This window comes from Corvus hawaiiensis, chromosome 26 (assembly GCF_020740725.1).
Source record: "Corvus hawaiiensis isolate bCorHaw1 chromosome 26, bCorHaw1.pri.cur, whole genome shotgun sequence".
Taxonomy (NCBI): domain Eukaryota; kingdom Metazoa; phylum Chordata; class Aves; order Passeriformes; family Corvidae; genus Corvus; species Corvus hawaiiensis.
The window spans coordinates 17,244,167-17,260,471 of NC_063238.1; the positions used below are offsets into that span (position 1 = coordinate 17,244,167).

The 16,305-nt window shown below is 38.1% G+C and overlaps 1 protein-coding gene and 1 long non-coding RNA gene across 9 annotated transcripts in view; one reads left to right on the forward strand and one right to left on the reverse strand.

Annotated features, from left to right (window-relative positions):
• The window catches only part of RALYL (RALY RNA binding protein like), a 388,415-nt gene that overhangs the window by 186,308 nt on the left and 185,802 nt on the right, over positions 1-16,305 (forward strand). For all 8 annotated transcript variants that reach the window (XM_048329273.1, XM_048329272.1, XM_048329275.1 and 5 more), the window contains one exon: positions 5,764-6,042. In XM_048329273.1, coding sequence (XP_048185230.1) covers positions 5,787-6,042 — 256 coding nt within the window. In that variant the 5' untranslated portion in view covers positions 5,764-5,786. Of the gene's footprint in view, positions 1-5,763; positions 6,043-16,305 lie in introns of those variants that run through there.
• LOC125316827 lies at positions 713-9,648 on the reverse strand. The gene is made up of 3 exons (XR_007199858.1): positions 9,573-9,648; positions 6,102-6,104; positions 713-723 (listed from the first exon to the last, which is right to left on the reverse strand). It is a non-coding gene; the product is annotated as an uncharacterized LOC125316827 (long non-coding RNA).

Below are 16,305 nucleotides of genomic sequence, written 5' to 3' on the forward strand. Positions count from 1 at the left end.
CTCCTTCCATTTCTCCCCGTCATCGTGAAACATCCAATAGTCATGCTTCCAACAGATATGAAAAATTTTATAGGGGTTTTTCCAATTACTGATTTAACTGAGATGAAATAATTTTAATGATTGCTTATTAAAGGAATTAACATGCATATTGAATTTTCTCCATAAAATGTTAGTACCAATGCAAGATAAATCTATGTTGTAGGACATTTCATGCACAGAAGGACACTTCAAATGCTTAAATATCTTAAATTTGTCTGCAACAGTATGAAAATATTAATGTTATCAATGTTGCTAAAAGGTAATTGAAAAGTAAAGAAAATATATCATCACGTAATCTTTTTTTCTTGATAAATATTTTAATAATTATTGATTCTTTAAGCTCAAAGACAGCATGTCACAGAAAAGCTCAGCTATTAATAAGCAACAATTGAACTTGATATTGACAGAAGTTCAGAATTTAACTGAGGCTGGACAGCAGAAGGGCAGAGATTGCTTGGAAACGCTGAAAAGAGCAAAATCCCATGTGTATTGGGCCAGAGACTGATCACATGTTATAGTGCTGCATTTTATCTATCTAAGGACCAATACTATGATGTTTGATTTTTTGGCAGAATGACCATGTTCAGCTTGACCCCTAAATATCCTAGCAATTAAATTCTCACAGTCTGTACTTACTACTGTGGATTTCATTGTGGAAACAAACATCATTGTTCAGCCACGTGTCTGTTAAGGGCTTTATCTTTTTTAGAAGGATTTGCAATAATCAAAGGTGCACTATGAATCTCAGTGTGCAAGCATCTTATTGTAAATAGCAAAAATTAAGATGTGGAATTAAATGGTGCTTAGAGTAACCTGCCAGTGACAGAAATTTTCATAGTTAAAAATCTTTCTCCACACAATTACTCTTTTGCTATCACACATAATCAACAGTACAGACTGTTGATTACTTACTGGCTCAGCTCTAAACATGACCTCAAAATGAATTTTTTTTTTTTTTTGGGGGGGGGGGAGTGAGGAGAAGAGAAATGAAAGTGGTTTTAATTTTTTCTTGTTTCCTTTGTAAAAAAAAAAATAAATACATAAAAGTTTGATGTTTAATCTCTATAAAAGTAACACATCTTATTTAATTTCAGAAAGGATTTGTATTCCTTAAAGATTTTCAGTTTTGTTATTTCAGTTTTTCCTTTGTAGACCCTATTTTTTCCTAAAGTCACTGCAAGTAATACTTAGTTCATTCAAATATGTAGACTTCTTCTATTTGGTTGAAAGTAGCAAAGGTTTTATTGATGAAAGGAAAGAAACATCTGCAAGATAAAACCACATAAATATGTAGAAGCTCCTGAAAGTATTACTAAACTTAATGAAGACAATTTTTTTAAAGCAAAATTAGGTATAAATCTTAGGAAAAAAATAAAAAAGAAAGAAAAAAAAAATAAGAGAGAAACCCCAAGCTACCAATATAAATATTTCCTAGTCTTCTAAAGAGATTTACCTGATTTTTCTAATTCTAACAGAGTTATTACAGGTTAGCCTCGTTGGATAATTCAGCATGGGAAAATGTCTAAGGACAACTCCAGAGACAATATTTCAGTATCTGATAGAAATTTTACTTAGAGATTATGTGTTCCACTCAGTAGTTCAAAATAAGAAACTGTTGTGCAACTGGGAAGATGCAGAAGTGAATTGCTTTCAAAATCCCTTTAACTTACATCCTCAGATTTCTATATATCCTAAATTTTTCTTTCAGTTTGACTAAATTTCTGTCTGTTCAAAGACAAATTTTGCATTTTACTGTGTGAAGAATCATTGGTAAAGCAGCACAGGGAGCAGAAGTCCAGTAGAACTACTATGGTCATGCCTTGACCCTACTCTCTAAAAGAAATGTGTGAGAGTTACTGGGATGTAGAATTTGACAAATTGTTCCCTTTCTCTTTGCTTCAAGTTCTGTGTTTTCCCTGCACTGGGCCATGGCACAGCTGTAAAAAGATTGCTGTCTTCGCTGCTCTGGTGTTAGGCACAGCTCCAGAGGAGAAACATCTGTGAAATGGAGTTGTGGGTTCACCTATGCATCTTATGGAAAGAAAATGAGTTTCACAGCTACAAATGCTGGTGCTTGGCCAAACTTTGTCAGAAAATGCTGGAAAAGTGAATGAAGCCAAGACTTAAATTCTACTCCCCTTTTCTGCACTTCAAATTGACTGGTTTAAACTTTTCACTTGTGTGTCCTGGATGATAGGAATCTCATTTTAGCAATTTACATTTTTCATTCCAGTTTGACATGTTAGAAATTTTAATGTTTAAGAAAGAATTGCAAATTTTAGAGATCTATGTAGTAAAAGAAATGGTCTAATTTATAACTTTTTCTTAAGTATACCGAGACTTAAACTTGTTACTTCTTTGTAGAATAATTAAATCAGCTACTGCATAGAACAATGCTGTATGTAATGAAATGCATTGAATAAATAAATATGATGAAGTGCATGACAGCTAAATGTTATTTGTAAAGCATTTTTTAAAAGATATGCTTGGCATATAGGAGATATTTATTACCAGAAAGGATAACTTCAATAATAGGAAATTAGTAAGATACCTTATTAAAGGCTGCAAGGAAATGAGATTATTTCAGATATGTTTCTCTCACTATTTCATTTATTTCTGCATTTGCATGAGGTACAACATTTGTGATTTTACTGATAGCTCAGAGAATATGGGTATAATTCAGTATTCACAGAGGCATATTGTTAAGTGAGGTGTAGAAGTTGCCATAAGTTCTTTCACATTGTAATGAAGATCCCATGGATCTTTGATTTTTATGAAATATTCACAATAGTGTTATGACCAGCAAGGTAATCAAATCTCAATCATTCATGTTAGTATTATTCTCACCCTTTGAATTTCTGCAGCACATTTTCCTGACTGCTCATTTGAATATGAGAGAACCCACCAGACAACTACTTTTCTTTGTGTTACAAAAATACTGCAAATTTACATTGCAAAGAACAACTACAAGAGAGAAATATTCAATGTCCTATTCAAAGTCTATTTAAATTAGCACACAGAAAAACTGGGCAAAAATAAAATGAGGATTTTTATGAAATAAAGAGAATAGTTAACCAAATCCCATGTTAAATGGCTAAACAATAGAGGAAATAGAGAGTTTAGTACTCTGGTGTTTAGAAAACAATTTTGGTGGTAATAAATAAAGAGTTTCGTTGCATAATTTTTATGCAAAGCTTGACTTCTGGTAGATTTTCTGTAGATTTTTTCTCCTTGTCATCTCTTTTAATGGTGTGCTGGTCATGCTTAAACATTCCAACTGAGGCCACATCGTCATGTTAGAAGATATATAAAAATACATTGAGACACAGCCCTTAGTCAAAAAAATGCAGGTCTGAAGATTAAAAAGTGGAAACAGAGGCACTAAAAGCATCTTACTGAGAGTCATACAGCAGGTTAGTGGAAGAGACAGGTCTACCAGTCAAGGCTATGCTTTCTAGACCAGTGATCTTACTTGTGAAAAACTACCTCTATGAATTTAGTAAAATAAGTTTAACTATACACTTGATAAATGTACATAATATCAACAAGATTCTAAGAATTGTATAAGAGCAGATATAGCTTTTTTTCCTGGATCTTCGCAAAGATGAACACAATACTCTCCGTGGTGGGTTTTCCCAATAGAGTGGCATTTGTTGTGCAGCTTGGCACCAGAGGGGATACCAGTTGCTCCCTGTTCATCAGCAACCTGACTGCACTAACTTCTATCTTTACCCTTGTTACTTTGCTGTGTTTCCTCTTCAGTTTGGGTCATTAGGGCTCTTTAAGCTAACATGGCTGTGTTATTGTCATTTTGACTCCTGTGTAGTACAGGTGAATCTAAGATAGGGTTAAACTTCGTAGGTCTCAGAAAACATCAGCAATCTACTTTATACCAATATGGATCTTAGCGTGCATTATATTTACGTTTTGTAAATGGTTTGCCTTCAAAATATTACAGTACCAAGCATACTACTTTGAATGTTCATAATATTCAGGTTAGCTATATACAGACAAGACTTCAAACATGCACAATCTGCACAGCAATCTAGAAACATACAGTATTGAGTTTGTCTTATGATAAAGCTCAGAGGTTTTCAAAGCAGTTTTCCTGGTTTTCCATGATGAAATTTGTGCATGTATACAGTATGTTATGTTTCCACAATGTATTTAAAAATCAATATACGTAGAGGAAAACATCCTTTTTTCTTGTTTTCTTCAGTGTTTTCTCTAAATTCTGTAATATAAAGTAAGTTGCCATGCTAAACTGTTAATCAGGTGAAAGCTATTTGACTGGCAGCTCTACTGCATACATTCATTAAATAAAGCAGGCTGTTTGCTGAGACTCCGGAGGATGGCCCACACACCTCCATTGTGTGTTCTTGTCTGGAAGGTGGGGTTTGGATCCTCTGGAATGGAGGCAGTCAAAGTGCTTATGGCTGTGACTGTGACTGTTTTGTTCACCAGGTGTTCTGCAGAGTTCAGTGACAATGGTTTCTTTTTCTAGCTTCATGTATGGTAGCTACTGATTTAAAATATGAAACTTCCAATTTAGATGTCCAGAATAGAAGTTATTATACCTTTTCATTCTGAGGAATGAACTGAGCTTTAACTATGAGAAGTATTTAACTGGATTCTCTTCTTGCCTGAGATGTTAGTCTGATCTAATCAAAAGTATGAACAGGTTAAAAAATAGTAACATAAATCTTGGCTGTAAGACATGGCCTATATTTGACTGCTGCCTAAATGACCTTCTTCTTACAAAATAAGTTTTCTCTACTTAAAGTTATGCATATTTTTGACATTTCTGTGGTCTACTCAAGCTAAAGAAAACCCACTGCAGAGGTGACAATTTCTTTCATTTCCATCTAAGTAAATTGATGTAAATGGAGGGATGTGCTGGCAGGTGGAATTTGCATAAAAATTATGAAAATCACATGCACTTCAGAGGGGTGAGGGTAGATGAACACAAAAAGTCTTGTTTTTTTTTCTTCTTTTACTACATCCTTCCCAGAAACAACATGGTTATTCCCATCAGAGATTTACCAGGATGCATTTCAACTTGTGACCTCAGATAAGAGCAAAGAAGCAACAAAATCTCTGTTCCTAAAGTAGGTTGTTTTCCTGCTTTTTAATTCTCAGAACACAAGCCACTGTCTTTTCTCTTTTCTTTTTTTGTGCTGAATTTACAGGGAAAATTGTTCTGATAGAAACATATTGATTGCAGTAAGGAATTGTATGTTACCTGCCCTGCACACCTCACAGCAATATTTAACTGGTGAGAAATGTGCTCTAACTGAAATCACAAAAAAACAGAGTTGTTTTTCATTTTAAGAGTTTGCTCTCTACATGGCCTTGAATGTTCATTTCTTTGACAGTAGATAATGATTCATTCTCTTGCTTTGCCGTTCCTAGATGGCTAAGTACTTAAAAAGTCAATATTGAATTTCTAAGCAGAAATCCACGTATGATTACAATAAAGCTCTGCTATCACAGCATTGTATTAAGAGATGTATTGGTATATTTCATATCTATAAAAAGTTTTAATTTTACTTTTGAGCGGTATTTTAAAATGTGCTACCTTGGTTTTATTGATAATATGTTTTAGAAAGTTTGGATCTTCTGAGTCGAGATTCACCTAAAGTGAAAAATGAAAAGTGAATTATTGCTGGAAAAATCATCTTTGTTCTTTATTTAAGGTTTGTTTCAATTTGTTCTTTATTTAAGGTTTAAAGCCAAGTGATCCAACCATGACTGGCAAAACACAGACCAGCAATGTCACCAATAAGAACGACCCAAAGTCCATCAACTCCAGAGTCTTCATCGGTAATCTGAACACAGCTATTGTCAAAAAAGGTGACATCGAAGCAATCTTTGCAAAGTACGGGAAAATAGTGGGCTGCTCAGTGCACAAAGGCTATGCATTCGTACAGTACATGAGCGAGAGGCACGCGAGGGCTGCGGTGGCAGGAGAGAATGCCAGGATCATTGCAGGGCAGCCACTAGGTAAGGATTTGTTAATACCATTAAAATACTGCTGGCTCTTTCCTTTCTATTTAAAACACCATCTGCTGCTGGTGCCTTCAGGACTAGTGAGTTTGTTTTACCAATGTTCCATCTCAGCATATTTCCAGGATGTTGGATCTAACAGAATTTTTAACATATGATGTTACCTAGGCATTACAAAATATTTAGCGCTATAAACTGCTTATTTATTAAACAGATCACTTCTGACAGCTTTACACTTCTCTTTGTAATCCCAGTGTAGTGAGCATGATTACTCTTGTGAGGAAAAAATAAGTATTTTTTCTTAGACTCTAGTTAGTAAATTTAGTGTAATACAACAAGGCTCATCTAATAGATGTGGTTATCTTTCATGCAATGAATCTAAAATGATACCCAGCCCAATGATGTGTCAGATGTTATACAGAAGCAAAAGAATAGTTTTTATTTGTCCTTGAAATCATATCAAATCAATTAATCAATTATTAATCATTTAGAGAAGTCTATTATTAACTACGGTTGTAGTTTTCCCACATAATATTATAAACATTGTTCATCTGAATTCCAAATAAACAAAAGCAAAAAAGGCATATTTTTGCCTTCTAATGATTTTTCATGAATGCTTAAGTAAAATCTAGTTCTTTCATATTGCAACTTTTACCTCTGAAAACTATTTGCAATCACATATGTAGGCTGTCAATGATAAGCTCTGGAGTCCAGTATTAACTTTACTTGTCATATAGATACAATAGTAATGGGCAGTACAGCAAGATGTTTGGTATTATTCAGAAGTCTTTCACTAGACCTCTGAACTGTATTGCTCATATCCAAGCCCAAGTGTGTAATGGGTATGTCAGGAAAAGGTGAAGAGTAGCCAGTGCTTTGGCTGTAACAAGCCATGAAAAATGGATATGGCTTGTTCATTTTCAGTGTTGGAGGCTGCGGAAATCTATTTTTCTGATTGTTTGTAGAAAATGAAGCATTTGTGTTAGATGGGTCGCTCTTTTATCACATTTGTTGAACGGTAATTCTGTTTTATAACTCCTACCTTTTGGGTTCAAGGGAAAAATAGATTAAATAATTTCAATTATATTCAAGGGGAGATTGCTTTCAAACTTCATTAGGAAAAGTCATACAGATGAGTGAAATAAAAGAACTCGAGTGATAAAAACAAGGCAGCAAAGTCAGTCTGTGGGATGACATTATTAGAAGATGTTTCCTGGAGCGGTGTTCTTCAAGCAATAGGCCATGTAATGCCATCAGTGCATTATTTACAGCTTCTTGCACACTGGTCTGACCAGATTTTTTAAACTGTGTTTTCCTAAGGCAATAGATCTGTTATTACTATGATTACTGTTGCTAGTCTCTTTTAGTATTTCTTGTGGCATCTATAATATGCCAAGTGTTTTGTACAAGGAAATGCCTTTGCACTACTCAGTGTACTTTTGTGCTTTCTGTAGCAGAGAAGTGAATTTGTGGCAAAGGAAATTAAGTGAACAATAAGTACTTGAATTCTTTGAATCTTTTAATAATAAAAGAAAGGGTTTATTCAATATTAAGTTTTAACTTACTTTGGTTTTTCTGCACACATTTCATGCCTCAGTTTCTAATATACCAAGGAATATAAAGAATAAGCAAGGTGAAATTTTCTTTTAGCTGTCCCTAATTTACTCTTTCTATATATGAAATACATAGAAACAATAAAACAGTTGTTATCAGTATGGTTTGACAAAAAGAATGAAATTGTAAAAGTGCTGCTTCTCATTAAAGAAATTGTTTCCATGAACTCTTTTAATTGGCAGTAGACATTAACAGTCACCACACATTAATGAAGAGATGACTGAAAAAATTTACTCAAGATTATGACCCAGAAATAGTGCATTATTGTGAAACTTCTTGATGAAAATTACTTTTTTCTCTGTCCTGAGAGCTTTGCATTCTGAAATAAATAGAACTAATGAATTTATATCAACAGTCAAGTTATGGAAAGGGGACAAGAAAACCCTGTTACAAATGTATAAATAAACTTGATTAACATAGTTGAATTTTCTTTTAAATTTAATTAGAATATATTAGTAATATAATGAGGGCTGAATGATAGTCAGTTGTGGAAAGCTATTTGAACAAAGGAATATTTGAAAAAGATTATCCCACAGTATATGCCTGACACTACTATACACTCTGGTACTCAGTACCTCAGAAAAGAAAGAATAACTTCATTTAGACTGCATTATTAATGTACATTAGCTCTTTCATTGTATAGCCAATGGAACCATTTACATTAGCTCCTGCCTTTTGTGGACCAATGCTGTTCAAGATTATGCAGCTTTATCCATGAGTCGGAAACCATCCAAATGTGTGTATCTGAAATTAAAAATTGAACCTGTAAATTCTTATAGCTGTTAAAAGTGCTACACAATTCACTGGGTATCCTGCCTAAATGTTTCCTCTGAGGTGGAGTACCAAAATATTGGGCTCAGGAGGTATATAACATGGCATTTTGTTTAGCAAATTCCTCAGAAGTACAAATCCAAAACACTGGTATTGCTCTCAGTCTTACCAGCTTCCTGCGGGTCATTATAATTGGCCTCTTGGACTCCTCCATCAACTCTGAAGCTCCTACTGATGTGTTTGGTAGTCAGCGATATGTAATGGTGGTGCTGTGGATATTGCAACTTGATGGAAGTGGATTTCAAGAGCTGTGTGATTATTTCCAAGCTTTCTGTTTCATAAACTATAACACACTCTAAAAAGCTGTGGGGTAGAGATCGTAAAGGAACACAAAAAAATATGCTTTGGAAATTTATTGCTCTTATTGTGAAGTTCAGTGTAGTTTCTTGAAGTAATATTATGTCTTCATGGGAATAGCATGTTTCCTGCCCACAGGACAGAGACAGGTCAGTATAGGGCACAGGAGTCTCTTCACAATGATTATTTTGTAAATTGCTTCAGGCTGGAGCAGAGAAAATATTGAAGTTGGTCTAGAACAAAACTGCAAGTTATGTTCTTAGTTGTGGGAACAAGTCCACATTATCAACTCTTCTCAAAAGTTTTTCATCCATTTAAGCACACTTATGAGTTACAGAATATTTGTGCATATCCACTTCCTTTCCAAATAGGGCAAAGAGACAGTGAATAGGAATTATTCTGAGGAAATAATGAGTCTGTCTGTGAATTTTACCAAGGGTGATTTCATCCTTATCTGGTGAGAGGAGGATCAGACACCTGCTTCCTCCAAAACAAATTGTGCGAGTCCCTGATTGCAGCTGTAGGCTGAGGAAAAGAGCTGCAACCTTGCTCATAGTGAGGAGTCCAAACTTGAACACATGATTTGAGGTGCGGCCTCACCACTGCCAAGTGTAACAGGATGATCGCTGCCCTGGTCCTGCTGGCCACACTATTTCTGATACAGGCCAGGATGCCATTGGCCTTCTCTGGCCACCTGGGCACACTCAGGCTCGTGTTCGGCCACTGTTGACCAGCACGGACAGATTCTTTTCCTCCAGGCAGATTTCCAGCCATTCTGTCCCCACTCTGTAGCTCTGCATGGGGTTCTTGTGACCCAAGTGCAGGGCCCAACACTTGATCTTATTGAACCTCGTACAGTTGGCCTTACTCCATTGTTCAGATCCCTCTGTAGAGCTTCCCACCCAAACTGGTGTTGTCTGCAAACTTGCTGAGGGTGCACTCAACCCCCTCATTGAAATCCCAAATAAATATATGAAAATAAAGATATATGTAGCAGCTTCTGTCTAAAATTCTGGTATCACTATCACAGCAACTTCTAAATCATAATGCCCCTTTGACTTTCCTTTTTTTGATAGACTTTTATTTTATAATACCTTAACTATTATGCCTAATTTTTATTTGCTTTCATGTGCATTTTTATACCAGCATAATTCCTTTAACTTGAGAATTTTTCTTCATTTGTGTCTGAATAAGAACCAGACCATCTCGCAGGTATCTTATCAAAAAAAGTTAAGTGGTACAAAGCTCGTACTTTTGTTCTTTTCCATGGAAGATACATGGAATTTCATTTTTGGATCCTTAGAAAAAGGAAAGATTACAGTACCCAGATTACAAAATATGCTGTAGTTCTTCAGTTGATGCCCTTTTTAACTAATAAATCAGTTCCACTGTAGCTTGAATCTTGTTTTTTTGCTGCAAATATTCACCTGTGTCTGCCTTCAGGTCCAAATTAGATGTATTCTCTGAATACCAAGAGAGTGTATATTGACATGTAGTCTAAGGTAAGATGGTGGTTGCAGACATTTATTCTGGGAGACATACGCTTTTGCACATCCTTTTGAGAAGCACAGGAGCCCTGAAGGGGCTTTCTAAATTATAACTACCTGGTAGAAAAAATCCAAGGAGAATAGCAGGTAATAAAGGGAGATTTTAGAGAGATTCAACATATACCTTTGCTACAAATTAAACTGATGTGATAATAGGGCTGCTTTATCTTTTGTTTCCCTTGCCACTACTCAAAACATATCTTCTCTATTTTATGTTTGTAATGTCTAACAACATAGAGAGACTTAAATGTGTATTTGCAGAACAAGGACTCTCCAGACTGAATCAATTTTTCACCTCAATCTGAACTACAGAAAACATTAATCGTGTCATGAATGCTTCTCTCTTAAAAGGAATAAATACTTACGCTGTTTTAGTGAACTAATTTGTGAAAAAAGCACTTTGGCCTGAAAAATGACAGATTTACCCAAATGTTCTGGGTGACTAAGCTTTACCTAAGCCAATGGTAGGCTAAGGTAAGAAATTCAAATCGGAATTAGTGGTTATTCAGTTTCCACTTTGTAGCGGGTTCAGTTTGTAACCAGGCGGAAACACCAAATTAGTGTAGTGGTTTTTGTTCAAAATACTCATTACTTATTTACCTTCTGTGAGATAAGAATTAGAAGAAAGCAAAGCAGGCACCAAACTTAAAAGAATATAAAGAAGTTTATTAACAGACCTAAAAGAAAGGAAAAAAAATTCAGACCAAACCTTCAGAACACTTCTCCTCCCCCCACCTTTCTCCCTTCTCCCACTGACAATGTAAAAAGACAACCCTTGAGATTTTCAGTCTGTTTACCACTTCCATAATAACCTTGTTCAGTTCACTTAGGGAGATGAGTCTCTCTTGCTCATGCTATGGAGACATCTCCACAAGAAATTCTCTCATGGCTTCAATGTCACAACAAGACAGCCGCCCGGGTTGGTTCCCTGCTCGCTCGCATGTGAGAGTCCCTTCCCCCGACTTACAGCTTTTCCCACAACTGCTTTCAAGGGTCCAGTCTTGAGCTACTGGGGTACCATTTTAAGGATGAGCTGTTCAGAAGGAAAGGTTCTCTTCACCTATCTCTGGGAGCATCTTCATCTCTAGGACTACCTCTGGGAGCATCTTCATCTCTAGGAACAGAGGTCTTCTCCTTCTGATTTGGAGCAAGAGTCCTTATCACTTCCATCTCTCCCTGTTCAAACTTCTCATCAAATTACAGCTGCTTCAGCATTTGCTTATTTCATCACAGGTACTTTGGCTCACAATTACAGTCATTTGCTTGTTTCAGCATAGGTACTTTTGCTCACAAGTACAGTTTGAACACTCCACCCCCCCATGCTTTCATGAAATTACAATGGGTACTCTGAGGTATCATAGTCCATCACCATAGCTTTACAACAGAATTTCAACTTCTAAGCATCTCCTCTTTCTCCTCTCTCAGGGTTTCAGCTCTTCCTTCTTCACTGACTTTGGTGTCTCTATGGTGTTTTCTTTACCTTCCCTCTTCCTCAGACTCGGAAGAGGATTGATGTCTGCAGGCTTCATCTGTTCTGGAGGAAGCTTACAGCACTAAAAGGGTTAATCTCACCTGGGCCCGCAGCTGGAATTCGCTTATCGCTGTTGGTCACATGATCTTTGCCAGGCTGTGGGCCTCAGACGAATTTTTGGCCATACTGGAGGGGGGGGTGTGTGGAGCCAGGCTGTGCCATCTGCACGTAACAGGGCTATGGGGGGGCCGAGGATGGAACGGCGCCCCACGGCTCCAGGATGGCTGTGTCCCAGCCTGGGCCCACTGGGCCTCACGGGCCCCCCCTCCCAGTTACCTGTCCCAGGGCCGGAAGCAAGAGAGAGCTTTCTCGGGGTTTGTCCATTCTTAAATGTGGATCCCAGGGGTGTGTCAAGCTCCTTAAGTGGCTTAAAAAGTTGCCAATGTCCAAACTAGCCAGTTGGTAGGTTCTGTTAGGTCATAGAGGAAGCTGTAAGCACCTCTTCGCAAGAGAATCACTTCTGTAACTATGCTAACCTATGACACACTTTGTCATCAGTTTTCAGTTAGTAGCATGGAAGTATAACAATCTTTCATTTGTACAAACATAACTCATGATTTATCGGAGCAATCTTGGTACTCTTACCCACCTACCTCCCACTAACATAATGGGCAGGATCTATCAGGAAAGCAATGTTATCTTGTTTTAAAGACTATAGGGGAGCAGCAACTGAAAAGGTTTCTTATTTTGCTTCTGACACACCTGTAAAGACTTGAGTTTTAATGTGGGTCAAAATATTCCAGGCAAGGACAATGACTGACTTAGAGAAACACTAGAGATTTTACCAATATAATTAAAAAGTGGAAATGTTTGGCTATATTAATGTATCTTTTAATTAAAAATTAAAACCAGAAAAAATTATGTACACATAATTATTAATCATATATTCAAATCGCATTTTAATTCATATAACATTAAGAGACTGTATATTGCATTTTCACACTACTGAACCAGAAGGGGAAATGCACTTCATAGAAAATTCTCTGGTCCATTGTAAGTTTTGCAGGTGCACATTTGTCTTGGGGTGACTTTATGATGTGTATCCCCTATCGCTGCTCTATGCCCAGAAATTAATTTTTTGCCTTTTCTGTGCCTTTAAACTGAGCCTGAGAGGGGGGAGAGAAAAAAAAAAAACTGAGCAAAACTTTCAAAGCAGTTTGTAGTTTTTTTCAAGGTCACAGAGATACACAGACTCCTCTCTGCATCCTGTGGCAGCGAGAGCGGAGGAAAGCACCCTGCTTGCTCTTCAGCCAGCTTTTGGCCCTTTTTCTCTGGAAGGAGATGGAGAGTTGAACTTCGTTTTCCTGGGACTTTGGTTTTTTCTGTTCTTCTTTCTTCCTGGACTGTTTCAACATCAGAATACATTGGGACGACTTTCCACCAAGGCCTTGGCCCTGGAGGTGGGCCTGTAACCCAGCTCCAAGGAAAAAGAGAGAGAGAGACGCTACCTACGGAAGGAATCTGAAATTTTCCCAGGTTTTCTCTCCACAGCAAGAGGTTTTATTATTTAGCATTATTATCCTTTTCCTGTGTGTTTGTTAAACAAATAGTTTTCATCTCTTTCACTTTCCTTCAAGGAAAAAAATTTTTTTTTCCCGAACCTGGTGGGGGAGGGCTGGTTGTAACCTGCCTTCTATCAGAGGATATTTTCCTCCAAATTTGTCCAAACCAGAACAACATTCTAATGTACTGTACTTATCTTTTGGGGTCTCTCCCCCTGCCATGTGGTCCTGGGAGAGGGGCCCCAGGGGAGAGACATGGGGTTTCCGTAGCACCTGGTCAGCCTCGTTCCCCATTGGCTGTTTTGTGTTCCCCTGCATGGGCAAGGACCCTCAAGTCCCGTGATTGTCTCAGTTTCTGGGCAGATCCTTGGCCATGCGGCTGGAGAAATAAACATCTCTGAAACATCTATCAAGAGTCGGTCCATATACATTTCTTTTCCACGGGCCTCGTTGTCTGATACGCGTGTTGCAGAATCTGCACTGTAACAAATGGTAGAGAAATGCGGGCAGAATGATCCCCGATCCCTAAGGACAGCGACTGATTTGTGAGTAAACTTTGCATTTCTCTTCTTGTTTTTGTTTTGCTGTTCCATCTCTAAATTATGGAGGAACCGTGGAAAGACTCTTGGCTCTCCGAGCCGCATATGGACATTTATCTTAAACTTGAAAAGATTCTTGAATAACGATTTGTAAATTTTAGCTTAATTCAAGCTCAAAAGGAACTGAAACACTTCCTGGCATGGTTGTTTAAGAACTTTTTCTACGTTTCTTGGGATTTGATTCTTACCAAAGGCTTTTGGAAGACTGTTTGGATGCAGTTAATTTCTGAGTCAAAATATATGCCAATGGAAGAATATTTTCGTGAATATTATTTAATTACCGAGACTGCTGAGCAATGTCAGCTGTGTCCTTGCAAAGGGAAACCTGCCTCAGAGTCCGTGCAACCCAGACCATGTGGACTGAGCGCTCTCCAAGCAGCAGCAAGGCAGTTCCCGCACGCGGGCGGAGTGATGCAAGCTGCAGTGTCGGCAGCGGAGTGAGGCGCGGCAGGAGCCCGCCCGGCCCCATGCAGCGCATGGTGGAGCAAGTCCCATGAGAGGAGAGGCGAAGGGCGGCGGTGGTGGTGGAGCAGAGCCACACCTAGCTGAAACGCACGCTGGAACAGGGCACAGGGGGGGTCATCGCTCAGGGGGCCCGGCCAAGACGTGAGCACAGCCCCAGGCAGTGGCAGCACAGCTGAGAGCAGAGGCAGTGGCGCGCGGGGAGCTGAGCAGCGCGGCCCAGCCCAGCCTGTGTGGCCTCAAATGCAACCCCGGGAAGAGCGCGCAGGCATGAGCAGCCCCGACGGCCCCGGAAGCACTGACAACCCTGGCAATTCCAACACAGGAGTGAGCGAAAGCATAAGAGAAAGCAAAAATGCAGTGAGACAGAAAACAGCAACCACTCAAAAAAAGGAAAAAAAATCACCATAGCTAAGGTTTTAGGAATAGTAAAATGGTATAATGTTAAACAAAATTATGGTCTTATAATGAGATGTGACAACCAGAAAGACATATTCGTTCATAGAACTGCTATTAAAAAGAATTACCCTGAAAAATACATCCCAAGCTTAAGAGATGGAGAAGTAGTAGAGTTCAAAATTGTGCAAGGTAGAAAAGGGTTACAAGCAGCAGAGGTCACTGGGCCTGATGGTGTTTCTGTAAAAGGCAGTATATATGCTAAAAATCGTAGTCATGTTAGACAATATCTCCATTATAAGCCCCCCCTACAGTCTCCCTTTCCTAATCCCACCTTCCCTTTTACCCTATATCCTATTACCCCCAGTGTATTCCCAATCCATTTTTTCACCCATGGTTTCCCTCACAAAACCATGCCTTTGCCAATTGTTTCCCCAAAAATCCCTTTCCAATGCTGAGTGGGGGATGAAGAGGGGGAGGGAAGAAATTAACTATTGTTGTTTAGAGTTCCAACAGGTACAAATGGAAGAAACCCTCTCCTGCCTCAGTTTCCCCACAAAGCATGCTCGGAGAGTCCTGTCACCCTTCTGTCAGCCTTAAGATGTTCCAGAGAATCTATTTGGACATCTAAAGACTCAGGAGGGTGGCTTGTTTTGTTTTGAAACTGTCCTTGTTATCTCATGTTTATCCAGTTGTTTTCAATGTTAAGTTTTAAATCTCTTTTTGTTAAAATAAACGGGTGAAATGTAGGGATCTCTCCCCCTGCCATGTAGTCCTGAGAGAGGGGCCCTGGGGGGGAGGCACAGGGTTTCCCTAGCCCCTGGTCAGCCTCGTTCCCCATTGGTTGTTTTGTGTTCCCCTGCGCGGGCAAAGACCCTCGGGTCCCGTAATTGCAGCAGTTCCTCAGCAGATCCTCGGCCATGCGGCTGGAGAAATAAACATCTCTGAAACATCTATCAAGAATCGGTCCATATATATTTCTTTTCCACGCGCCTTGTTGTCTGATACGCGTGTTGCAGTTTCCCCACTGTAACACTTATCAGCATTGCACTATGGAGTAAATAATCTGAGAACTCTAACTCAGCAATAGGCACGTAATTTTCTATCCAAGTGAGACTTAGAAAGCAAAGTATTTAGTTCTGGTAAGCCATGAAAATTTTATAGCATATGATTTTCAACATTTGAATCTTTTACATCAAAGAATATTGTATTCTTCTGGTAAAATAATCCACTTTTTTATGAATAATGTTTAAGCAAAAGCAAAATCAAACTTGTGAAACGATGTATAGGGAATTATCATTATCATATAAGTTTAAGAATAAAAAAGTTTAATAAGCAAACCTATAAAACTTGTGAGGTGTCGTGAGTGTTGACTTATTGTGGGGATGACTTTTGCATTTGCTGCACTCATATAAATATTTGTCAATTATTTCAACAAGTGATACCAATTTCTTTTTGGAAAATAGCTGTCAACATCCAGG